At 35.0% G+C, this 27873-nt stretch overlaps 2 protein-coding genes across 5 annotated transcripts in view; one reads left to right on the forward strand and one right to left on the reverse strand.

Moving 5' to 3' along the window:
• Positions 1 to 3626, forward strand: part of abcg2a (ATP-binding cassette, sub-family G (WHITE), member 2a) — a 25124-nt gene extending 21498 nt beyond the window's left edge. For 3 of the 4 annotated variants that reach the window (XM_084099318.1, XM_084099316.1, XM_084099319.1), the window contains 3 exons: positions 485 to 574; positions 1755 to 1828; positions 3113 to 3618. In XM_084099318.1, the coding sequence (XP_083955444.1) occupies positions 485 to 574; positions 1755 to 1828; positions 3113 to 3263 (315 nt within the window). In that variant the 3' untranslated portion in view covers positions 3264 to 3618. Of the gene's footprint in view, positions 1 to 484; positions 575 to 1754; positions 1829 to 3112 lie in introns of all 4 variants that reach the window. The other variant, XM_084099317.1, reaches the window with a different exon arrangement.
• Positions 3627 to 5695: 2069 nt separating this feature from the next.
• On the reverse strand, positions 5696 to 27873 carry mcoln3b (mucolipin TRP cation channel 3b). The gene is made up of 14 exons (XM_084099909.1): positions 27674 to 27873; positions 24828 to 25078; positions 24561 to 24728; positions 22653 to 22806; positions 22471 to 22549; positions 20314 to 20410; positions 17824 to 17923; positions 16770 to 16882; positions 15491 to 15640; positions 14807 to 14908; positions 13253 to 13375; positions 12356 to 12562; positions 7035 to 7162; positions 5696 to 6095 (listed from the first exon to the last, which is right to left on the reverse strand). Exons 2-14 carry the CDS (start codon positions 25074 to 25076, stop codon positions 6065 to 6067), a joined length of 1701 nt encoding a protein of 566 aa, XP_083956035.1. The 5' UTR covers positions 25077 to 25078; positions 27674 to 27873; the 3' UTR covers positions 5696 to 6064.

Consider the following 27873-nt stretch of genomic DNA (forward strand, 5'->3'; position numbering starts at 1 on the left):
CATGGTTTGTTTTAAGCATATTAAAAACACCATATAGACATATAAACAACATTAAACCATGAGTGGAGTCGGGGCTCATTTGCATATTCATAGAAATGTGTATACTAAATAAAGCAAAGGGTGTCGCATTATATTCAAGATATTTTAATGCCTGAAGGAAAAAACTTTTAAATATGTAATTTTGGTGTTCAGAGATGGGATGTTTAAGGGATAAAATGATTGACTACAGGAGGACTTTAAGAAAAATCTGACTATTGGTATCAGCAGATATAATTCTGAATAATCGGCTATCGGTATGGCTATAAATATAAATTGTAGAATTATTTAAAGATAAAATAATAAAGGACATCAGTGTTCAGAGGTATATCAGCTGTATGATGTTGGCTGATCTAGTGCATAAAATGCATGTAATGTTAATATTAATACATTTGTGTTTAGTTTAACATTGTTTGTTACCTCTGTGTGTGTGTGTGTGTGTTTGTAGATCTTCTCTGGGCTGCTGGTGAATCTCCCCAGTGTTGCTGGTTGGTTGAACTGGTTGAAGTACTTCAGTATTCCTCGTTACGGTCTCGCTGTGAGTGTCCAATAAGAGCTGGTGTCTCAGACTGTCCATGGCATTCAGTTTCTCTGACACTCAGTGTCATTTTACTATCATTGAGAGACTAGATGTTACAAATATGTAGTATATTAAAAATTGTTTTAAGTATATTATGTTGGCTTGACAAAGCAATGTTAATTCATGCTAGCAACAGGTTAAATCATGTTAACAACATGCTAAAACATGTTAGCAAAATGCTAAATCATGATAGCAACATGTTACAACAGGCTAACAATGTGTTAAATCGTGCTAGCAACATGTTAAAACAGGCTAACAATGTGCTAATCATGTTAAACACCATATTAAATCATGCTAGCAAACGTTAAAACATGCTAACAATGTGTTAAATCGTGCTAGCAACATGTTAAAACAGGATAACAATATGCTAATCATGTTAAACACCATATTAAATCATGCTAGCAAACATGCTAAAACATGCTAGCAATGTGTTAAATCATGCTAGTAACATCATGAATCATGCAACATGTTAAAACATCAGCAATGTTAAATCATGCTAGAAACATGTTAGCAAAATGCTAAATCTTGTTAGGAAAAGTGTTGGGGTAACACATTACAAGTGACATGAGTTGCATAATCAGATTACATTACTTTATTTACTAACTTACAACAAAATATATATATATGTATTTAATTTATTAAGTAACACAAGAAAAAATAGAACTTTTTGTTATTAAGAAACAAACAAGCAAACCCAACCAAGATGAGAAAAAGTAACGAAAAAGTAACACATCATTACTTTCCATAAAAAGTTATGAAGTAGTACTAATAACGGTAACCCAATATTGTAACACATAGTAACTTTCCCCAACTCTGTTCAGGAATATTCAAGCTAGAAACTTTCCTGCGACGTGTTAAATCATGTTGTTTCACTCAAACTTATTTAAGACTCATCAAACTTTACTCATCCAGCTTGTATTAATGTTGATTTCAGTTGTAGTTATTGTAGTACATGAAGGTGCACTAAATGGCAAGTAGGTGAAAAAAAACATTTCAAAAAGATTTGGCTTAAAGTTCAAGCAACATTTTTTGAGTTTTTTTTTTGAAGTATAAGAACCCTGACACTAAAAACATGCTGTTTGATTTGTTGAATGCAGAAGAAATGATGTTTATTCATGGTTGATGATGATTGTTTCAGGCTCTGGAGATCAACGAGTTCACCGGCCTCAGTTTCTGTGACTTCAGGAACATGACCGGCACGCCAGAGCAAGTGTGAGTGTGAAGCACAACACGAACGTGACGTCACCCGTAGTGTTTCTGAAGAGCATTTTTGAACATTGGTGTCGACTAGACAAACCATGTGTAAATTCATATTAAAAACACCACATAGACATATAAACAACATTAAAAGCTGGATTTTCACCACAGGGGGACTTTAAAGGGATACTTCAGGATTTAGCATTAAGCTTTGTATCAGTAGAAAACCTGTAGTATTTTCAAATTACCGTGCTTTCCACCCTCATATCCCCCTGAGATGAGATATTTATGTATTTTTTTGACTGGAAAAAATCCTCCGATGACGCAAAAATCGTCATTTTGCGTCATCGGAGGATTTTCTGGCCAGAGGCTAAAGACTACAGCCAGTAGGAGGCGCTGTCCCGCATGTTCTCAACCCGCCCATAGAGGGAGGGATCTCACTCACAGAATGTACACAGTGTCAGCCGTCTTTCTTTGGAAGCTAGCAGGCTCTTGTTCTGTGGAGAAAGCTGAGTAGTAGGGGTTACCATACATCCTCTTTTTCCCGGACATGTCCGGCCGTCGAGATCGTCCAAAATGTCCGGGATTCGGCTTTTGCTTTCTGCGGTCGCCATTCATTGTTTACATGCACACCTTTTGTTTCAATCTAACTGAATTCATTCCGATTGGTGAATCTGAATGTAGTGTTTACATGAACGCGAAACAAGTGATCGGTTGATGTGCGTTTTAACATTGCTAAGAAAATTCCCGCTCCTCCGTGAGAGATGGGAGACCCGGCGCGTCTCAGTAATCACACCACCGGCCTCGCGCCGTTCTCCCTCGCGGCCGTCAGCCTCGTCCTGCTCGCCACAGTAAACATGATGAATGGCGACTGTAGAACGCAAAAGCCAAATCCCGGACATTTTGGGCGATCTCGAAATCCCGGGCAGACTCGTCACGGAGACTCACTAGTAGCCTAGCCTGCGCTCTCTTACCGGTAGGCGTGGCTTGGGAGTGGCCTCCTAGGGCATTCTGGGAGTTGTTGTCTTTCATCCACATGAGCCAAAAATACATTTTCTGGCTTTTCTCAGTCTAGAAAGCTCCAAATTCAAAAATAATTTCACATAAATGACCTATTTTAAATACACATTCAACTTTCCAGAGTTGAAGTATCCCTTTAATAGAGTTAACTTGATGTAACAGAATTAATATTAAATCAGTTAACTTGTTCATCCAGTGAACACTTAGTATTAATAATCTATAATCCTACAGTACATTTGCTCCCGACACTCATGTTTCTCCTGCTTCTCCTCACTGCAGTTGTACGTCAGGCGAGGAGTTCCTGCAGGATCAAGGCATCGATTACTCAGCCTGGGGTTTGTGGCAGAATCACTTGGCTCTGGGAATCATGACCTTCATTTTCCTGCTCATTGCTTACCTCAAGCTGCGCTTCATCAAGAAATTCACATAAACTCAGATCATCGTCTTCCTAATACACTCCAAACTTGATCACAAGACGCCGTTTTCACACGGAAACCAATCATCGTATGCTGAAGTCATACAGATACACACAATCAAGTCCTGCTGACGGAGATTATTATCAGCGTTTACTGTGCTCAGGTTTATTGTTCTAAAACAAAAATGCATAAAAAATGTCATAAATATCTTAGCTTTGCCAGTGTTTGACACTTGTTCATTCTGTTTGGTGCACATGTTTTTCTATGAGACTATACTAATATTTCTGTAATATTTCATTTATATATTTTGTTAAAATATATTTTAAGAGATTCTTTTTTTTTTGGAGAACTGTTTAATAAAAACAAATGTTCACATTGTTTGTCTGTCATTTTAGGCTAGTCATGATGAGAATAAAAATTTGCCCTGATCTTTTGGCATATAAAAGGTCTTTGTACAGTTAAAACATCTTGAAAGTTTCATAGACTAAAATGTCCTCCTCATTATAAACAAAGCATTTATTTAATAAAGCTCCAAAAACAGCTCGTTTTGATATTGCGGGATCTGACATCATACATTTGCATATGCCCGCCTCCAGAGCAAGACATTGACCAATCATCACACCATAGGCCCCACCCACTGAACTCCTAAGCTCCGCCCACTGGCGTTCAGTCACTTAAATGAAAGAGTGAAAGACGTTTGTCCAGTTTAAACGGCTGGTTTGAGTCTCTGTACTTCAGGAGATCCCAGCGTCAGAAACATGTGGATGCTTTATTTTAATGGCGTCCCGGATCGCAGGATTATATGTTTGTTCGGAGCGTTTGACTGAGACACAGTGTAATGGAGAGTTGACACAGAAACTTCTGTTGACAGATGAAGCAGAGACTGTATTAATCTGACAGAAGCTGCATCACAAACCCTCAGTAAATCATTCATAATCTGTAAATTATGCTTTTATATGGATCATGTTTTCAATAGCGAGTGTGTGCTGATACTGTTTCCTGTGCAGTGACGTCGTTAGCCAATCATAACAGTGGCCTTTACTTTAGCCGCACATTTCAAACTGAGGGTTGAAAATAATAGTTTTTCAGCATTACAAACTTTAGTAACATAAATGAACCTCATGGAACATTCAAATACAATTTTAAAAATCCATGTCTTGACCCCTTTATACTTCCTATAATTCAGATATAAAACCTACATTCAATACGTTAAACCAACCTTACAGTAATATTTACTTTTTTGGTTATCAGTTCCATCATATCAGTGCTACCAGAGCCCGTCTACGGAGAGCCTGGCCAGTGCCTATTAAGTCCTATTGTACCGAATGTTGGTTGTAGTTCCACCAGAGCTCCACTGGGGGCGATCGCCCATGAGTGCAGAATGAATGGGAGTCTATGGGGCTAGACGCTAAATTTGTCTGTTTCACCCGATTGCCGTTGAGAAATCTCAGATTTGATTGTAATATTGAAAGTTGAATGAACGAGTACTTATGTCCTTTCGATTTCTTACAGGTTGAGTTGTTGTTGCCCATAACATGCTAGCATTCTGCTAATGAACGCTGATTGGTCAGTGAAGGACTGATTGCGACCAGAGATACCGCTTGATGGTCTTTTAAAACAATGAAACAAAAACTCTTCTAGCACGTGTGTTTCCCTGTGTCAGCTGTGTTGTCGATGCCTCGAGAGAAAAGAAAGTGCAGAGCGCGAAAGCACCAAAGCGACTGAAGGATTGCCGTAAAGCAGTATCTCTGGTCGTACGATGTGTGTGACGTCATTGACATTTAAAAAAAGACTTTTTAAAGTAAATAAGTGACTCTAAAAAATCTAACACCCCGCAATGTGTAATTTCTTTGCATCTCCTTTCGAATACAACATTCAAATTACAAGACAAAAAATTATATCCTGAGAATAGTGTTTTTTAAGGGGTATAGCGCCATAGACCTCCATTCATTCTGCACTCGTCCTGTGAGCACCCTCATGTGGAGCCAGAGTGGAACTGCACTCGTCCTGTGAGCGTCCTCATGTGGAGCCAGAGTGGAACTGCACTCGTCCTGTGAGCGCCCTCATGTGGAGCCAGAGTGGAACTGCACTCGTCCTGTGAGCGCCCTCATGTGGAGCCAGAGTGGAACTGCACTCGTCCTGTGAGCGCCCTCATGTGGAGCCAGAGTGGAACTGCAACCAGTTCAGGAGCCGGAAGTTTACTGAGAGTGGAAGTTCTCCCCTTATTAGACATTCTCTGGTGCTACTAATAAATGTTAATTAAATGTTAATCTCTGTTGAGGTCACTGATGTTAGTCAAAAATAATATTTACTGATACAATTCTCAAAAGTATTTCACAAACATGATTCATATTGTACTTTCTCAGAAGCTATAAAAATATTTTTAGACCTGACTACATAAATTACTCCCCTGACTGAACCCATAATCCACATCTGAAACATGTCTGTCGGGTATCAAAATTTTATTTCATCTGAAGCTTTCAAAAATAAAAAGGTGAAACATTTCATTATAAACACAAACAGCACAATGTTAATGAGACATAGGAAATACAGGAAACCGGTCTGAAAATATATATTTTTCTCTTTACCCAAATTCAGCTTGTCCCCCAGTGCAACTGAACAAAATATTCACAATAAATAATAATTACACTAATTTACAATCTTTCATAAAGTGGAGAGGATCTAGAATGTACTAAACAAAAGCGAGTTTAGACAGCTGTGACATTCATTAGCTTTTTATATATTTATATATACTTAATAATACAGATATTTTCCCTTTCAAACCAAACTCATTACAATCGTTGTGAAGTCCCGATCAGTCTGCGTCGTCATCAGAGCCGTACGTCCTGCGTCACAAACACACCAATATCACCTTTGCTAACTCACACACACACACACTCAAAAGAGCTTTAACTTCCCTCGGGTCATTTTGACCCGGAAATCATTTTTGAATTTTTTTTAAAAAATTGAGTGTTTATCAGAGGTGTCCAAGACCCCAGGACTGTTGTCACACTTGAACCACGAATACACACTCAAAATTAATGGATTCGATGAGTTTTGTGGTTGAAATTTAAAAAAGTAATAAATCCTTCCGTCTCGAGTCAGTTTGACCCCCTTAGGAATGAATGGAATGCGAGGAATGCTTCAGTTCACATAGAAAAACATAAAAATGCTCAAAGTTCAAGCTAAAAATGCGCAAACTTTACCAAAAAAATATAATATAATGTCTACATGTGTATCTGAATGCAGACTGAAGAGAAATGACTTTAGGACCCAGAGGAACAGCTCATTTGCTCATATAGAGCTATAAGCACATCTAGAGTCATGAAATATCATCTTATATTATTCTTCCACAAGAGGTCGGCAAAGACACACAATGTATATAAGATGTATAAGATATTTTGAGCTGAATTAAAAGGGTTATGCATGAAATTGTGAATTATTTTGAATTTAAGTTGAAAGAATGTGAAGAATGTTCTTAAATTAATATTTATTTATTATTTATTGATCAAATCTAGTCATTTAAAGGTAAATAACAAAACAAAAAAATCTCAATTTTTTTTTTTTTAATAAAATCAAAGTGAAATAAAATAAGCTTTCTGGACAAAAAGAAAAAAAAATTAAGTATAATTTTAGGGTCATTTTGTCATTTTGACCCGCGAGGGAAGGATGAGGGTAATGATGTTCAAAGAACAACTTTTGCAAATATAATAATTCATGACAAACAATTGTCAATCATCATTTTCAAACTATTTCCCATGTGGACAGACGATGTGTGTGTTCACCTGTGTGAGCAGCAGCACATCAGGAACCTGGTCTCGTTCACACTGAAGCGTCCCGATTCTGGAAGGTCTTTACACTGCATGATGAACGCCTGAAGATCTGACACGGGCTCTCCGTCCAAACGCTGATGCTAAACACAAATCACTAAACAATCAGTCGCACATTCAGTTTGGACTCAAAAAACATGAAATAACATATATAGTAAGAAGAGCATTTAAACTTATTTCTCATGTCAAGAGGCTAGCCAATCACAACTGAGCTCATTTGCATAAAGCATGCCATGTGATATATATATATATATATATATTTTTTTTTTTTACTTTTTCTCATATAAACATTACACTTTAATCAGATGCACATCAGATACTATATCGAATATCTTCATATCAAAAACATACACACACAACATACAAATATATGCTCATACATACACCATACAGTCGTGTTTGCCGTACATCTACTCACCAGAAATGTTAACTTTTTTTTTAAACAAAACAACAAAAAAGAGGGAAAAGAACTATGTACATGTAGGGATTAGTCTTTCTGGGCATTCTAAATATTAACTAGAGAATAAAATCAGGTCTTTGAGATGTTGCATATTTGGTCCAGTTTATGATTTAAAAATGCTGTTACCTTCTCCAAATTTGTAAATGTCCATTGTAATTTCCATCCATGCGTTTAGGGTAGGGCTCTCGCGTGACAACCATTTTTTGGTAAAGCTCTTTTTTACAGCCACCAGCAATATATTCATTAAATATTTATCTCTTTTTAACCATTCTTGAGGTATATATCCAAAATATAAGGTTTTACTGTCAAATGATATTACACATTTAAAAATATATTGTAAAGCATTATGTATTCCTCTCCAATAATCCTTAATAACAGAGCAATGCCAGAAAACATGTTAATAGTTTGCATTTTGGTTTCCACAGTTTCTCCAGCATATAGAGGCATTACTACCATGATATGGTTTCTGAGAGGGTGTAATAAAACATCTTATCAAATTTTTCCAACCAAACTCCCTCCATTTCTGTGACCTGGAGCATTTCCATTGATACCTCCATATTATTGTCCATTCTTCCTCAGATATTCCTCCTTCCTTCTCCCATTTTGTTTTAATATAGGAAGTCGAGTGTGTTTTAAGATTTAACAGACATGCAGGAAATAATTCTACCAGACAAATCTGAGTTGTAAGCTTTTCTGAACAATTCTATGATCACTTTCCCTGTCCCCGCCACATTCTTCATCTTCATATTAACAAAATGTTGCATCTGTAGATATCGGTAGAAGTCTCTTTGAGTTCTCTTTGAGTGTTTCAAGACTAGTTATTGTGTCACCTTTTATTATATTATATAAAACTGTTAATCCTTTATCCGTCCAGTCCTTAAATCTATTATCTAATCTATTTGGCTTAAACTTTTATTTAAGAGGCACAATATCCTACATAATAACATAACACAATATAAGGCACAATAACATGTATGTGACCTTGTAAGTTTAGGGGGGCTCAGCCCGCAATGAGGGTATGATTAAAAAAAAAAAAGTTAGTTTATGGTGTAATGCTCATTATTATGTGATTTGTTGGATGTAGTGAACGAATACGCCCTTCACTGACTGTGACCGAGTTGCTTTTGAGTCTGAACAAGAGAGAGAGATCTTCTCGTTCGTGACCGAGTTGAACGAACTGGTACATGTCGTTCGTGAATGAAAAGAACCAGTTGTTTGAACGATAATGATGGCGAACAGATAGAGCTAGGTTTGTGTAGTTAGCATGTTTGCATCAAAGAAAGAAATTTACAGCTATGTGGGCGGGGGGGGGTGCACTTGACTGTTCACTTGATTTAAATTTACACTTCTCTTTACCTGCTTTTCTTATATTTTGTTTGTGTGTTTTAGACTTAGTTTTGTGGTATTTTGCACTTTGAACAATTTACTTGACTACTGTACAGTACTGTAAGCACTGGTGTTTTGTGTTCATTTTGTATTATCAAAAATGAATTCATTACGTTTTATTCATGTCATGCACTTCTCTAAAAACTTAAACAAACCAACAAATATGACGGTTAGGTCTCATTTGCGTAACGTCAGCAAATAGCATTTCAGTTCGGGCTGTGAAGGGGCTTGTAATTGGTTGGATCTACTGAACGAATATGCCCATCACTGACCGAGATCGCTCTGTTTTGAGTCTGAACGAGAGAGAGATCTCGTTTGTGAACGAATTGAACAAACGGGTACATTTCGTTCATGAATGAGAGTAGCCTACTGGGTAGATCGGTCATTTAGCATGTGATTCAATCTCATTCAAAGCGCAGTTATAGGTGTGCACATACAATTGTTTATATATTCATATTTAACATACAGAACATAACTCAATGTTTAATATAATCCCATATTTATGAATGTGTATGTCTGACCAAACAATTTAAAATGGTAATTATGCAAGAAAACCTTGCATCTGAACCACTTATTTAGACTTATTTTATTAATTTAGTAATTAAAGGAGAAGTTCACTTTCAAAAAAACTTTTGCTGATAATTTACTCACCCCCATGTCATCCAAGATGTCCATGTCTTTCTTTCTTCAGTCGCAAAGAAATTAAGGTTTTTGATGAAAACATTCCAGGATTTCCCCCCATGTAATGGATTCTATTGGGACCCAAACGGTAGAAGGTCCAAATGACAGTTTAAGTGCAGCTTCAAAGGGCTTTAAACGATACCAGACGATGAATAAGGGTCTTATCTAGCGAAACGATCGGTCATTTCCAAAATAAATAAAAAAGTTTAAGTTTTATAAGCACAAACGCTCGCCTTGCTCTGTTCTGTGATGCGCGTTCGTGACGTCACGTAATACGCAATTACGTTGAAAAGGTCACGCTTGACGTGTTTACAAATGTGCGGAAGGAGGACCATATACACATTTTCAAATGTATTTGTGTCAGTTTATCGTTTAAAATGCCCATTTCGTGTGCGTATCCTGGGTGTTTTAATATTAAAAAGCCAAAAAGAACATTTTCTTCAGGACAGAAATTTTTCAAGCGTGACCTTTTCAACGTAATTGCGTATTACGTGACGTCACGAACGCGCATCACAGAACAGAGCAAGGCGAACATTTGTGCTTATAAAACTTAAACTTTTTTATTTATTTTGGAAATGACCGATCGTTTCGCTAGATAAGACCCTTATTCATCATCTGGTATCGTTTAAAGCCCTTTGAAGCTGCACTTAAACTGTCATTTGGACCTTCTACCGTTTGGGTCCCAATAGAATCCATTACATGGGGGGAAATCCTGGAATGTTTTCATCAAAAACCTTAATTTCTTTGCGACTGAAGAAAGAAAGACATGGACATCTTGGATGACATGGGGGTGAGTAAATTATCAGCAAAAGTTTTTTTGAAAGTGAACTTCTCCTTTAAGGCACACATTTTAACAAAGCCAAATCAGTTTTTTGTAACAAGTAAATATGTTCGTTAAAACATAGCATAAAATACACTCTTTTTCGCCAGGTGCTGCAGTATTTATGTAATATGAAGAAATTGTCACTGAACGAATCATTTTGGTGAACGAACTGAAAATGAACGAGTCTCTGGAAAGAGTCAAAATTTCCACCACTAGGATGGAGGATATTTTCTCCTCTATATTTTTCCACTGAGCTTCATAGGACTGGTTGCACCAACATATCACGGCTCTCATCTGTGCTGCAAAATAATAATCTATTAAAGAAGGTAATCCCCAACCCCCCTTTTCTTTAGCTAGCTGCAACATTTTAAAACGAACCCTGGGTCTTTTACCCTGCCATATAGTGATATAAGATTTCAGCGATAAAAACAATCAAAAAAGTACAGCCAATCAGAAGAGAGAGTGGGCGGAGTCTCTCTGCAAGCACACTATACTTACAACCTAATCAATCCAAAATCACTTCAAGTTCCAGCAGGTCAATAAACTTTCATCTTATTTTACACTCTTCTATTCTTTCATCATTAAGGCTACACTAGAATATATTGCTGCTGATAACTGATGTGAATCTACACGCACCAATGCAACATGTTTCTAAATGTCATATTCATGTGTTAACAAACAAGTATTCATTGCTTCAATGAGCTCATTGTTTCTGCATTAAATTACATTGTTTAAACTAGTGCAAAATGCCCGTGCAAAATCAGTTTTTGTGTGTGTTTTTAGTAATTGTTGGTTTGGTGTGTTTGAGTGCTCATTGTTACAATTACACAGCAAAAGTTCAGTGACATTGTTATTTGTGCATGGTAGAAAGCACACAGTGAACTCTGAGAAAAAGCTATGCTTGAGCAAACAGTTTGTGAATAGGCAACTACAAATGATGCCCGTGAAAGAGACTGTGAACGCATTGAATAGGATATGTTTAGTTGGTGAATAGCATAGGCTACTATTACACAGTAGCGATAACGTTAAGCGCACCAGAATGAAATATAATATTCAGAAGTAAACAGCAAAGCTGACTTGTAGATTCAATTTACATCCACAAATGAATAAGCGCGTCGATTCAGGGAGCAGTGCAAAGTGCCCGTGCAAATCAGTTTTTGTGAGCTGATCGCCGTCAAAAAAGTTCAGGAGATATTTCATGATAAAAAATAACTTTTATATTGATTCAATGGATTAATTGCATTTTGAAGAAAAAAAAAAGTGTCATGAATTTATTGCATTTTTGGGGAAAAATAATTCGTTTTTATAATAAGTCTGTGAAAATCAAAATCTGGATTTGAATTTTTTATGTTATTATAACCTAAAGATGCTATGTGAAAGTTTGAAACAGAAAATAGTGGCTTTCATCTTGCCACTTTCTTGGTAAAGAAAACACATTTTTACTCAAATTAATCAAAATGGATTTATCACGTTCTGGAACCAAACTCTAATCTTCAGAAGTAAACAGTGTAGCTGACTGAGTGTTTATGTCAGAATGTTTATTTTTAAACCACAACCTTCTAAAAATGATATATTTAATGATATATTTTGCATTTCTCATCCAAACAACGTCAAACTTGGCGCTGCACTTACTCGTGCCCGTAGCGAGACACCTGTCGAGTTTGAAATCAATCGGACTAACGGTTCGAGAGATATGTGAGGAACAGACATACACACACACACACACACACACACAGAGACAGATGTTTCTGTAATTTATAGATAGATGAATGAATTTTAGCTAACTGTGATTTTGTATATGTGCATTTCTGAAACACATTGCTCTGATAACAGATCTCTGTAGATTGTAATGTGGACTCTCTGAAACGATGTGTGTTGTGAAAAGCGCTATAGCTGAATGAGCTGAACGCTTCAGCGCTCTCTCACCTTCATGGTGTCGTAGGTGTCCGTGATGAGCGTGATGAACAGACTGAGCACCATGTAGATGAACAGAGACACGAACGTGTAGAGATACAAGCGGCTGAAGAGCCACACCACGTAACTCTTCTGCTGCATGTTCTTAAAGGTGGAGAACATGTCGTCGCCATTGATGAGCGAAAACAGGCTCTCGGAAACCACGTTCAGCGTCCGGAACTGAGGGAACACACACACACACACACACACACATCAGGACAGCTGGGCAAAACAATCGATTTTCCGATTAATCGTTTTTTAAAACGTGATTCTGAAAAGCCACAAATCGATTTTTTTCCATATTTATTCATCTATCTCCCAGAAGCCAGTGTTAGTTTTCCTCCTCTGTTCACAGGCTTGCAGTCTCCATGTTCCACTAATGCTGGGAGATTATATGTGTTTAATCTTAAACATGAAATAACCTGATCCTGTTTGATCAAGGCGTGAGACTGTTCTCACTCGTCCAATTTCAGCATCAATTTCTCATCTTGATTCAAAATCCTGTCTATTCATTGTGTGCATGAGAAATATAGAGTTATACCGTTTTGTGTCTGTCCCTTTAAATGCAAATGAGCTGCTACTGCACGCAAAGGGGGCGGAGCTTCAAGAGCTCATCCCTTTGTTGCGAGGCGTGGTTTATGTAAAGTTTAGGGTTAGTGATGTGGTGTAGTCTCTACCAGCCGTTTGTTGTAGTCCTTAAAAAGTGATTTCTGTAAAAGCAAATATCTCGCTTTGCTTTGAACTTTGAGCGTTGTAACTTTGCAGATGTTGTTTATGATCAAACAGCAACATTACACACTAACTAAAGTTAGAAAAGTCAAATCATAATCAACCACCCTTTTGAAACCCAGTATGATGCCAGTGACCTGCCTTGGTGTGGTAGGGTCCCAGCACGATCCAGCCACAGAAACAGTACCCGAGGTAAATCATGGCGGCGCAGCAGCTGAAGCGGATGACGCTGGGGAACGCCGCTCGCAGAGTGATGATGAGAATCTGACCAATCAAATACAAGCAGTTACACACCACAGTCAACAGAGGGCGCAATCACTTACACCAACACAACTACAACTACATGTGCTTGTGCTGAAGGAACGAATGCAAGTCCACCAGCATACTGATAAATAGAAATAATTAATTTCTATAGCAAAAAAATGGATAAAACTATTTTTCACTTTTTTAAAATAAAAATATTGATAATATTAGAGACCTTACAATAAGGCCTCATTTGTTAAAATTATTTCATGCATTAAATAATTTTTTTCTACAGCAAAAAAAAATTGGATAAAACAATTTTTCACTTTTTTATAGAAATATTGATAATAGAAACCTTACAATAAGGTGTCATTTGTTAAAATTACTTTATGCGTTAAATGTATTTCTAGAGCATTTATGAACCTTTGTTAATGTTAGTTAATAAAAAAAAGTTCATGTTAGTTCACAGTGCATTAATTAATATTAACAGATGCAACTTAGTAAATGTTAATATTAACGTTAAGATTAATAAACACTATAGAAGTATTGTTCATTGTTATTTTATGTTAACTAATGTAGTCAATTAATGTTAACTAATGAAACCACACTGTAAACTGCTATTAAATGTAAATATTCACCACTAATTGCTTTAATAAAAAACTACAAACTACACAAGGTAAAAATCAACTAAAATGACATTTAAATGGGTAATTTGTGTAGATTGAACTGCTAAACTGCTAAAGATGCTGGCGTTCTTAGAACACATCACAAGATGAAGTATTTATAACATTACAACTTAAGCGTTTTTACTACTCAAAAGCCCAATTACAGTCATTTAAATATGATGTGAACACACCATATTGCAGCAGGAGATGAAGACATTTTTCTTAATAATAGCATAATACTACGATGGATTTCAATACAGCGTTCATGTTGCAAGAAGCAGAAATGTGACCCTGGACCACAAAACCAGTCACATGGGTTAATTTTTTTTAAATTGAGATGTATACACCTGAAAGCTGAATAAATAATATTTCCATTGATGTATGGTTTGTTAGGATAGGACAATATTTGGCTGAGATACAACTATTGTAAATCTGGAATCTGAGGATGCAAAAAAATCGAAACATTGAGAAAATCTCCTTTAAAGTTGTTCATTATGTTGGCGATTGTGCAGCATTCACTCACAGGAATACATGTTTTATATATTTACAGTAGGAAATTTACAAAATATCTTCATGGAACATGATCTTTACTTAATATCCTCATGATTTTTGGCATAAAATAAAAATGGATAATTTTGACCCATACAATGTATTGTTGGCTATTGCCACAGATATACCCGTGCGACTCGAGACTGGTTTTGAGATCCAGGGTCACAAATGGCCAAACCTATTATTTCTCTTCATTCTCCTGAAACTGCAGAGAGAAGTGAGAATGAGCAGGTCGTACGTTGTATTTTTTTAAGTATCCCATGAAGCGTAAAACGCCGATCCACACGAACATGGTGCCGGTGCCCAGCAGGATACTGCACAGGTCATAACTCGCCATGGCCTGAGGAAACACACACAGAAGGAGCGCTGAAGAGTCATGTCACTGATTTAACAGTCATGCAAAAGATTAAGAGGTTTATATGGATGACGTCAGCAATTAACACCATTGCTGCAATTATTTAATCAAAAATACAGCAATACTGTGAAATATTATTGTAATTTATTTAAAATAATTGTAATTTATTCCTGTGATCAAAGCTGAATTTTCAGCATCATTACTCCAGTCTTCAGTGTCACATGATCCTTCAGAAATCATTCTAATATGATGATTTGATGCTCAAGAAACATTTATGATTATTATCAGTGTTGAAAACTGCTCATATTTTTGCGGAAACCGTGAAGCATTTTATTTTCTAGGATTTTTTGATGAATAGAAAGTTCAAAAGAACAGCATTTATCTGAAATAGAATCTTTTAGAACTTTATAAATGTCCTTACTGTCACTTTTGATCAATTTAATGCATCCTTGCTGAAAAAAAGTATTCATTTCTTTTAAAAAAAACCAAATCTGCCTGTTTAGATATGTTTATTTAACAAAAGGCATGTGACGTTCTTCTTGAAGTTGTGTTGGGATGGTTTCTCACCTTGAGCTGGATGACGATCTTCAGCAGAGAGCCTGTGATGGTGAGGACATCACTAACGATGATGAGGATATACCAGCCGCTAATGAACTCCATACGGTCGGAGAAGGACACGCGTTTGCTGTAACGACGGGAGAAGAACGCTGCGTATTCCTAAGGAACAGATGAACATTCCATTACTGTCTGAATTTTGATGCTCCATGGCGTCAAAAAATAATAATATTAAGACCTACAATTAAGATTAATGTATTTGAAATGCATATAATAATTCCATTCATTTGAAGTTTTAAAATAAACAAACTTAATGTGATGCATTTCGACACTCAAACAAATCATACCATAGATTATTATTTATATATATTTGATTCTATTTAAATCATATTTGCAAAGGGCTTAGAAATCAGTATAAATCTAGTAATTGAGAAAATTAAATTTATCCAGGATATTCAAGCAACATTTAAGTAGTTCAAATGTATGAGATTGAAATAAACTGGATTCAGTGATGATAAATACACTGCTTTTAGTGGATTTAAAACACTTTCAGTTTATTAGTGCTATTACAGAAATCTGACCTCAGAAATCATTCAGGTATGATTGACAAATACGCATCCCATTCATCCTTTATTTTTGTAAAACTGTATTTTATATGCAATTCAAATACGTATTATTTTTTTTATTTTTTTGAGTGTGCCCTATATTCAAAGTCACTCAGAGAAAACATAGCATGACTAGGAATATAAACTTTTATGACACTTTATGGCAAGTTTTTGACCTTTTTAGAGCTTGACCATATAAATCGCCTTCCACTTTCATTGCATAGAAAACAGCAGCTCAGACAATCAGACATGTACACTGCAAAAAAATGCTTTTCTTACTTAGTATTTTTGTCTTGTTTCCAGTCCAAATATCTAAAATTTCTTAAATCAAGATGCATTTACTAGAGGAGTAAAATGACATAAGATATTAAGTCCTGTTTTCTGGGGGAATTAATCAAAATGAAGTGAGTTGATGCTTAAAACAAGCAAAATTATCTGCCAATGGGGTCAGAAAAATACAACATTATTTTTCTCCCCATTTGCAGATAATTTTGCTTTTTTTAAGCATCAACTCACTTCATTTTTATATATATTGTTTTATCAGAAAACTAGAAAGAATTTCTTATGTCATTTCATCTAGTAAATGCATCTTGATTTTAGATATTTGGACTGGAAACAAGACAGAAATCCTGAGTAAGAAAAGCATTTTTTTGTGTTTCATGGTAAGTGATTTGTTTTTAACTCACAGACTGCAGCAGGACTCCAGCTTTCACCGAGCGCGTGCAGAGAAGCAGCGACAGCAGCAGAATCAGAATGACCATTATGTCAAACAGAACCATAATGTACATGTCCCTCGTGGCTACAGACAAAAAACATCCATTAAAATCAGTCTGAAGTGCGTAAACACTTTTCATAATGTGGTGTTTCAGACCAGTGGACAGAAAATATCCAAAATACACATTTAAATGTTTATTTTATTGCACTTTTTCTATTTGCATCTGTAGATTTTGATTACGCTACATATCTTTAAAGAGTTTGTCCTCCACTTCAGCTGCAGTTACAAACACCAAAATTTACAGTTTTATTCCTGTCTATATTCTGAAGGTTTTTACTGAAGGGTTTGTTCATATATCACTCACACTGGTTTATGTAACAATTTATTCCTAAAACATGGCGAAAATGTTTCTTTTTTTGTTTGTCAACAGTATTTTCGGATTTATGGAGTGATAAAAAAAGATATCCAAAATCCCCTCAGTAAAATCCTTTAACTCTTTAATGTTCTGGAAACATGCATTTAGTGCATATTTCACTAGTTAATGCATCATTTTGCACATTTAAACATTTCAGAAAACTTGTAATACAAAAAAGTTTGTAAATATTCATGTAATAATCAATCAACTGGGGAAGTATGATGATATCTCTTTTTTATATTCAGTCTATTCATATGTGGTGTCTTAAAGATGACAATGCTCTTATCACAATCAAGGGAATTTTACATTAAACTTGATTGGTTGGAGCGAATGTTAATTTTTCATGAAAACATTCCAGCCCAACATCAAGCTCTTTAACTTTTTCCATCCGGTTAATCTTTTAATCACTGTGTCAAAATAATCAAGTGATTATTAAAGCTGAAGTGTCTGAGACTGTCCAAATCACATTTTCTCCAAGTCTGCTCTACGTTTCATAGGAATACTTTCTTAAATGACAACACAAACTTTTACTTTTAATAAATGAGTTTAAGTGTTTTGCACAAAAGAAATGAATCTTTGTAAACAGTGGAGAATCATGGGAAAGACTCACATGCACCGGTCACGGTCCAGTCACTGCATTCATTGATCTGCACATCGTTGTCCAGGTCAATCCCGATTCTCCCACTGTGAGGCTTGTTGTCAAAGGTGATCTGCTCATTAAAAAAATATTATTATTTATCGTTATCGTTATTTTTATTTACACTAGCTTTCAAACGTTCGGAATCATTAAGAATTTAAGTTTTTAAAAGAAGTCTGTTATGCTCAACAAAGCTGCATTCGATTAAAAATACAGTAAAAAACTGAAATATTGTGAAATATTTCAGTTTTTCCTCGATTGCTAACACACTATAACTGGTGTAGTGGGCCCAATTTCCCAAACCGTTCACTCAGTTCTCGAAAACAAAGACGTGTTTTTCACCTGTTTACACACACGTTCCTATTTTTCTGCAAAACTCTACACAAAAATGTCCTCATTTTGCACAGGTTCTCATTCAGAAAACACAAACACAAAATATAATGAACTCAAGTGTCACACTGTGAACTCAAAGAGCACACATATCCATGTGTAAACATTAAGAAGAAAAACTGATGACAGGATCTCAGGATATTATAAATAGGGCCAAATATGATGCTGTGCTTTAGAAAATGAATCCTAGTGGGAGACAAAGAGCAAGAGGAGGGGAAAAGAAAAACGAAGGTGACGGGGTCAAAGGGCATTTGTTCCTGATGAAATACAGTTGACAATGTTCTTGTGCAGGAATGATCATGAGGGAAGTTGATCTACAGGGTTTTACACTACTTACACATACAGTATAATTACAGTATTTAGATGAGAGAACTTTTACTATTCGGTGTACAGTAATAACACGTTGTACTCTCTACAACTCAATTGCCAAACTGATTTGTAGCCAAGAGCTTCTTACACGTACTGTATATCTGCAGAACTGAGAGACGACTACTTTTCAGAAGACTAAAAAACTGTTATAGTATGGCAAATATGGTCATTATCAGTACTGTAATACAATTTGGCCGAAGATGCTGAATTTATCCGTTTATTTTTTACTGTACTGTAATTTACAGTATACTGTATTGTATTGCAAACCAAGTTCATGTTCAATAATTTGGTATTTTAACTTTTCATCTACTAGCAAGATCTCTTTACAGTAGTGTCATGATAATACACTTTTCTTAAAGCTTACTGTTGAATTTCACTGTATCTGCACCGCTCTATTTTTGTTGTATACTGTATTAGACATTGAGCTGTAAAATGATTCCTGATTGACAAATGGAGGTTTTTCTAACAGTGTTTTGAATTGATCTCACTAGTGTGTAAGACTGTGTGTTGTAGTGTGTGTGTTTTTTAAGGGCAAAGTTTGGTTTTGAGTAGATAGAGAAAATAGGAAGTTTGGGGAAATGGGTGAGAAGTTATGGTTTTGTGTTTAGAGGTTAGAGAAAAGGAGTCATAATTTCAAGAAATGTGTTTAAGCAATCGAGAAAAACGATTACAGTGTAAATCAGCTGTTTTCTATAGAAGCTTGTTTCCGCCACACAATAAAACATTTTAAAAGATAATTGTGATTTTTTATCTCACAATTGCGAATTTACATCTCGCAATTCTGACTTTATTTCTCAGAATTGCATGTTATAAAGTCAGAATTGCGAGATAAAGTCAGAATTGCGTGAAATAAAGTCGCAATTGCGTGTTATAAAGTCAGAATTCTGACTTTTTTTCTCGCAATTGCGACTTTATTTCATGCAATTCTGACTTTATCTCGCAATTCTGACTTTATAACACATAATTGCGAGTTTATATCTCACAATTCTGACATCTTTTCTCAGATTTGTGAGATATAAAGTCCAACTCTAAAGAAAAAAAAGAGACTTTTTTTTATACCTCAGAATAGTTTATATCTCACAATTCTAACTTTATAACACGCAATTGCGACTTTATATCACGTAATTCTGAGATATCTCCCAATTGCGTATTATAAAGTTAGAATTGCGAGATATAAACATGCAATTCGGAGAAAAAAAGTCAGAATTTCAAGTATATTTCTCGCAATTGCGAGTTTATATCTCATAATTCTGACTTCATAACACGCAATTGTGACTTTATATCACGTAATTCTGAGAAAAAAAGTCAGAATTGTGAGATTAAAAAGTCGCAATTACCTTTTTTATTTTTCACTCTGTGGCGGAAACAAGCTTCCATAGTTTTCTATGTGAATATACTGTACAGTAAAGTGTAATTTATTCCTGTGATCAAAGCTGAATTTTCAGCATCATTACTCCAGTCTTCAGTGTCACATGATCCTTCAGAAATCACTCTAATATGATGATTTGATGCTCAAGAAACAATGTAGAATTGTATTTCTGGAAACAGGGTGATGGTCACATGTTCAATAAAGGAAAAACCTGCAAACTTTCCCAGCTGAGAATCCTTGATCCCACTCATGAGTTTATGAATGTAAGAGGAAACGGAGACGAATGTCGGAGATGAGCAATAATGTAATAATAACTGAAAGATCATGTGACGTACCATAATGTTGAAGACGTAACAGTCTGGAAGCTCGTGATACTGAACTGTCTCCAGGTTAATGGATTTCAGAGTGAACTTTACAGTCACTGCCAACAACCTGACGAACGCAAACACACAAACTGATTCAACAAACTTACACTTGGGCTTTTTCTTAAGATCTGTACAAAAGTATGTGTAATATTTACATACATATTTGATTTAATACACTGCTATTTTATAAAACTATTTTATATAGCGCCTTTTAAATGTTACTTCTCAAAGCGCATTACACAGAAAAGGATACGATGTAAAAGTAAAAAGTAAATGCATAAATAACATAAAAAATGAAACTAAACATAATAAAAACATTAAAACAAACTAAACATACAATATTCAAAATACAATATACAAGATATACAATATACTAGAACACTACAAAATCACATAATGAATGTATCACTGATATACTATTATAGTTTGTAAATATTTTGATATTTAATAGTTTTTATTAAGTTTTAGTTATTTTAAACAAAAAAATAGAGATGTTGTTTTGGCAGCTAGCTGAAATAAAAGAAGTTTATTTTATTTTATTTCAATTTCAATTAAATACTGAAAATGTTTTTTTTGGATTATTTTTAGTTTTAGTTAATGATAACCCTGTATCATACAACATCTTTTCTATAGAGGCGATTTTTAGTATCATTGATATACTATTATAGTTTGGTAATATTTTGATATTTAATAGTTTTTATTAAGTCTGAGTTATTTTAAACAAAAAAAAACAAAATTTTGCCTTGGCAGCTAGCTGAAATAAAAATAAGTTTATTGTATTTTATTTCATATACTGAATATTATATATATATATATATATATATATATATATATATATATATATATATATATATATATATACACACTCACCTAAAGGATTATTAGGAACACCATACTAATGCTGTGTTTGACCCCCTTTCGCCTTCAGAACTCCCTTAATTCTACGTGGCATTGATTCAACAAGGTGCTGAAAGCATTCTTTAGAAATGTTGGCCCATATTGATAGGATAGCATCTTGCAGTTGATGGAGATTTGTGGGATGCACATCCAGGGCACGAAGCTCCCGTTCCACCACATCCCAAAGATGCTCTATTGGGTTGAGATCTGGTGACTGTGGGGGCCATTTTAGTACAGTGAACTCATTGTCATGTTCAAGAAACCAATTTGAAATGATTCGAGCTTTGTGACATGGTGCATTATCCTGCTGGAAGTAGCCATCAGAGGATGGGTACATGGTGGTCATAAAGGGATGGACATGGTCAGAAACAATGCTCAGGTAGGCCGTGGCATTTAAACGATGCCCAGTTGGCACTAAGGGGCCTAAGAAAACATCTCCCACACCATTACATCACCACCACCAGCCTGCACAGTGGTAACAAGGCATGATGGATCCATGTTCTCATTCTGTTTATGCCAAATTCTGACTCTACCATCTCAATGTCTCAACAGAAATCGAGACTCATCAGACCAGGCAACATTTTTCCAGTCTTCAACTGTCCAATTTTGGTGAGCTTGTGCAAATTGTAGCCTCTTTTTCCTATTTGTAGTGGAGATGAGTGGTACCCGGTGGGGTCTTCTGCTGTTGTAGCCCATCCGCCTCAAGGTTGTGCGTGTTGTGGCTTCACAAATGCTTTGCTGCATACCTCGGTTGTAACGAGTGGTTATTTCAGTCAAAGTTGCTCTTCTATCAGCTTGAATGAGTCGGCCCATTCTCCTCTGACCTCTAGCATCAACAAGGCATTTTCGCCCACAGGACTGCCGCATACTGGATGTTTTTCCCTTTTCACACCATTCTTTGTAAACCCTAGAAATGGTTGTGCGTGAAAATCCCAGTAACTGAGCAGATTGTGAAATACTCAGACCGGCCCGTCTGGCACCAACAACCATGCCACGCTCAAAAATTTTTAAATCACCTTTCTTTCCCATTCTGACATTCAGTTTGGAGTTCAGGAGATTGTCTTGACCAGGACCACACCCCTAAATGCATTGAAGCAACTGCCATGTGATTGGTTGATTAGATAATTGCATTAATGAGAAATTGAACAGGTGTTCCTAATAATCCTTTAGGTGAGTGTATATATATATATATATATGCATTCTACATGTTTTCTCTAGAGTTTTCTCTACCTCTCGAAGTGCAGAGTGAAGTTGAGTGGGTTTGCTGTGCGAGTTGAGAAGGGCTGTCGTGGGTAAATCAGCAAACACTCTGGAAGAAACCAACAGAAGATGCAGGATTGGTTCTGTACATGTGAAGTAAAGGTGTTTGAGCACGTTCTGGTCACGACACACACACACACACACACACACACCTTCATCCACATGAGTGTCGATGTGGAAGCTCTCGTTGGCTGGTGAGAAGCTGCCGTTGTGGTAGAACTGCTGACAGATGCTGAGAGGAGTGTAGACCTCACCGCTCTTCTCATACTCATGGTTGCCCACCGTTATGCTCGGCAACATTAGAAACTGCAAGGGGGGGGGAAATTTACCAAATATGCTTTTATGATTTAATTTTTTTGAGAATCTTGAACTTTGAAAGGCCAGTGTGAAAGATGCATTTGTTTAAGCTTGACTTGACATCAAGGATCAACACACACAAATAATTATATATATATATATATATATATATATATATATATATATATATATATATATACAGTGCAATGCATAAGTGAATACACCCATGCTTCAATTTCATATTTTGGAAATTGAACTTAATGCCTTAATTTAAAAAATTAGGAAAAATCCAACCTTTAAGGACACCAATTTTCTTTGTGAATGAATAATGTATCGTAAATAAATAAATGTTCTTCCTTAAAATACATGGTGCATAAGTGAGTACACCCCTATGTTAAATTCCCATAGAGGCAGGCAGATTTTTATTTTTAAGTATTTTTTTATATTTTTTTTTAGGATACTATGCATCCTGATAAAGTTCCCTTGGCCTTTGGAATTAAAATAGCCCCACATCATCACATAGCCTTCACCATACCTAGAGATTGGCATGGGGTACTTTCCATAAGATCATCTCTCAATGCAAATCAAACTAGCTTTTAGGCTAACTGAAATAAAATCATGCCAATCTCTAGGTATAAAAATAAAAATCTGCCTGCCTCTATGGGAATTTAACATAGGGGTGTACTCACTTATGCACCATGTATTTTAAGGAAGAACATTTATTTATTTACGATACATTATTCATTCACAAAGAAAATGGGTGTCCTTAAATGTTGGATTTTTCCTAATTTTTTAAATTAAGGCATTAAGTTCAATTTCCAAAAGATTATTTTTTATTCCTCTTTTTAGTCAACTTTAGCATGGGTGTATTCACTTATGCATTGCACTGTATATATATATATATATATATATATATATATATATATATATATATATATATATATATATATATATATGGCATGCAATTTAAAAAACACTTGTGCAATTTAATCTAATCATATGTGCACTTTAAAATATAAATATTTAGATTCTGTATGGCATGCAATTTAAAATCCATTTTTGCATCTTTTGGTAAATTTAAAAAAAAATCTTTATATATGGCATTTAAAATACGTCTTCTGTGCACTTTTATATAAATATTTATACACTGTATGGCAAGCAATTTAAAATATGTTTCTGTCTTTTGTATATATTTAAATACAAATATTTATATAATCAGATCCAATTTAAATTTCATTTTTGCTTTGTTTGTGCACTTTTAAATATTAATATTTACATGGAATCCAATTTAAAATGCATTTTTTGCAATTTAATCTAATCTTTTAAAATGCACTTTAAAATATAACTTATTATATTTAGGCTACATATACATTTATAATCTATTTTTTGCATCTTTTGGCGACTCAAAAAAATATTTATATATGGCATGCAATTTAAAATACGTTTTTGCTTCTTTTTCTTTTGCAACTTCTAAATATAAATATTTATATAATGTATAGCATGCAATTTAAAATACATTATTTTCCATCTTTTGGGAACATTTAAATATAAATATTTAAATACGGCATGCAATTTAAAAAACATTTGTGCAATTTTATCTAATATTTTGTGCACTTTAAAATATCAATATTTATACACTATATGGCATGCAATTTAAAAAAAATGTTTCCATCTTTTAGCACCATTTGAGTATAAATTTAAAACACATTTTTGCATCTTTTTCTTTTGGCAACTTCTAAATATCAACATTAGTATATTCTCACCTGCTCCACGGTGAACGCGATGTGTGTGTAGACGTCGTGCTGTGTGTAAACGGCGTGTGTGTTCGCGCTGCTCCTGCTGAAGTTCTTCAGGAACAGATGCCTGAACGTCATGAGGTTCTCCTCCTTAAACTGAACCACCATCTGATTACTGAGACCAAACGACACCAGCTACACACACACACACACACACACACAAGAGAAAGCAGCCATTTTAAAGCTTTTTATTCTGCTTGAACTTCACACCTGACTGTGACTCTCCTACAGTACCTGAATGGTGACCACAGCGATTTTAAGGACCTGCAGGATCAGTTTCCAGGGTTTTCTTCCTCGAGCGGTGTATTTGTCACAGGGGTTCATGAAGAAATACTTCAGCTTCCTCCTGAACTTCTCCTCCTCCTCCTCCTCCTCCTCCTCCTCCTCCTCCTCCTCCTCCACCGGATCCAGGACGGCGTGGGATTCAGACCAGTTTCCGTTGGGATCATTAATGCATAAATAAGCCTCGCTGGAGTCGTCCATGTCTGAAACACCAGTGCAATCATCATCATGGAGAACAGCATTCACATTTCTCTGTTTTCCTCACCTAAAGGACACACACTACCGGTCAAAAGTTTGGGATCGGTAAGATTTTTAATGTTTTTAAAAGAAGTCTCTTCTGCTCACCAAGGTTGCATTTATTTGATAAAAAACTATTTAAAAAAAACAGTAATATTGTAAAATATTATGACAATTTAAAATGACTGTTTTCTATTTTAATATAGTTTAAAGTGTAATTTATTCCTGTGATCAAAGCTGAATGTTCAGCATCATTACTCCAGTCTTTAGTGTCACATGATCCTTCAGAAATCACTCTAATATGATGATTTGATGCTCAAGAAACATTTATGATTATTATCAGTGTTGAAAACAGTTGTGTAATTTTTTTTTCAAAATTCTTTGATGAATAAAAAGTTCAAAGAACAGCATTTATTTAAAATAGAATATTTTCTAACATTATAAATGTCTTTACTGTAACTTTTGATCAGTTTATTTTCATCCTTGATGAATAAAAGTATTGATTTATTTTATTTCTTTCCCCCAAAAATAAAATTAAAATTCTTACTGACCCCAAACTTTTGAAGAGTAGTGTTTAATGTTACAAAAGCTTTAGATTTCAGATAAATGCTGTTCTTATGAACTTTCTATTCATCATAGCATCATGAAATAAAAATGTAAACAACTGTTTTCAACACTGATAATAATCATAAATGTTTCTTGAGCATCAAATCCTCATATTAGAATGATTTCTGAAGGATCATGTGACACTGAAGACTGGAGTAATGATGCTGAACATTCAGCTTTGATCACAGGAATAAATTACACTTTACTATATATTCACATAGAAAACAGATGATTTACATTAGAATAATATTTCACAATATGACTGTTTTGTTTGTATTTTTAATCAAATAAATACAGCCTTGGTGAGCAGAAGATACTTCTTTTAAAAACATTAAAAATCTTACTGACCCCAAACTTTTGAGCAGTAGTGTACGATAAATTGCCACGTTGTTTGTGCGCTTATGTCGGATCCAAGATCGGATTCAGGATGAACTATGGATAGGAAGTCTATTTCATCACTTTGCTTGTGTATTCTAGCAGATCATTTATAGTGTTATGATGATGATATTCTGTGCATTATTTACAGCAGATTTTGTATTTAATGTGCTTTTATAGGTCATATTCATTTAAATTTGTTTTATAAAAAAATATTATTGTTATTGTTCAAAAAAATTATTATATATATATATATATATATATATATATATATATATATATATATATATATATATAATTATTATTATTTTTTTTCCTCATGCGGTCAAATCAATTAATCACATCTAACAAAAAGTTTGTTTGTGTGTGTGTGTGTGTGTGTGTGTGTGTATATATACACACACACACACACACACACACACACACACAAACTTTTATGTTAGATCCGATTAATCACAATATATATATTTTTTTGGCCATTTTTACACCAAATTACACTTATTGTTGTCATGGTATATGCTGTTTCATATGAATATTTGGTTCATGTTGTTGCATATGGCATTATGTCTGTTTATACATGTTACAAAAAAACTCCCCTAAAGTAAAAAATATCAACTCCAGGAAGCAAATAGTCATTCATGAAAGAAATTCATCAGAAATCTTTAAATCAGCAGAGAGAACATATATGAGCTTTATAAAACATCACTAAAACTTCACATGATCATATTAACTTGGATATAAACTCAAAACACCCCATTCCACCCCGGAAGAGAGACGTTTTTGACGGTACTAATAAAAATATGGTGTAGACGTGCAGTAATGTTGCTCTTCCACTTCTCACAGACTGATGGACTGAGTCCAGCTCACCTTCTGATTAATTGATCCACATTCCTGAGTCTGAGTCATGTGACACTCGTCATCTGACATGGTTTCCAGCATGAATGACTATTTGCTTCCTGGAATTGATATTTTTTACTTTATGAGAGTTTTTTTGTAACATGTAAAAGCAGACATAATGCCATATGCAACAACATGAACCAAATATTCAGGAGTTGACACTCGTCATGTGACCTCATCATACCTGTGACCTCATCATACCTGTGCCATCAGACACTACAACACCTTGTGATGCCAGTAAATCACGGTTACTCACATTTGAAAGGATTTCTGGCGCATATAAAATCATGCTTTTGTAAAATGACATAGAAACTCGAAATTATGACATATTAAGTCATAATTATGATATAAAAAGTCATAATTATGATATAAAAAGTCAAAATTATGTCATAAAAAGTCATAATTATGACATACTAAGTGAATATTATGGGACACTAACTAAAATTTGACATACTAAGTTTTAGTATGTCATAATTTCGACTTTTTATGTCATAATTTATATATATTTTTTCTTATTTGGTGGAAATGGGCTTCCATAACGACCTGATGTGTTTTATCAGCGTTTAAAACGGAGCAGAGGTCTGGAAATCAAAGCATTACATGCAAAAATCAAACCAAATGCAGTTGTTCACAGTATTTTAAGCAGAATTAGCTTAATAAATCATAATTCATCAGTCACTCACCAATTGCAGCAGATGGTAACGGCGTCAATTAGTTCTCAAGCGGCGAGAGATGAGCACATTTATGTCTTTATTCTGAGAAAGCTTCCATAAAGTCGATCAAAATCTGAAATCAATTCGAAATAAAAGCGAATTTCCACTGAAATGAACCGCGTTGTGTTTCAGACGCGCTCAGTGCCAGCAAGTCAACAGGTGAAGGGGGC

Source organism: Abramis brama (assembly GCF_963993115.1).
Source record: "Abramis brama genome assembly, chromosome: 22".
NCBI lineage: Eukaryota > Metazoa > Chordata > Actinopteri > Cypriniformes > Leuciscidae > Abramis > Abramis brama.

What these genes read in the sequence shown, in the direction of transcription:
- mcoln3b (XM_084099909.1), bottom strand. Translation starts at nt 25,076, where the DNA reads ATGGACGACTCCAGCGAGGCTTATTTATGCATTAATGATCCCAACGGA. An exon ending in CTGGACCGTGACCGGTGCAT is followed by an intron (nt 16,883 to 17,823) that starts GTGAGTCTTTCC and finishes TTTTGTCTGTAG; the next exon opens with CCACGAGGGACATGTACATT. An exon ending in GATACTTAAAAAAATACAAC is followed by an intron (nt 13,376 to 14,806) that starts GTACGACCTGCT and finishes TTGATTGGTCAG; the next exon opens with ATTCTCATCATCACTCTGCG.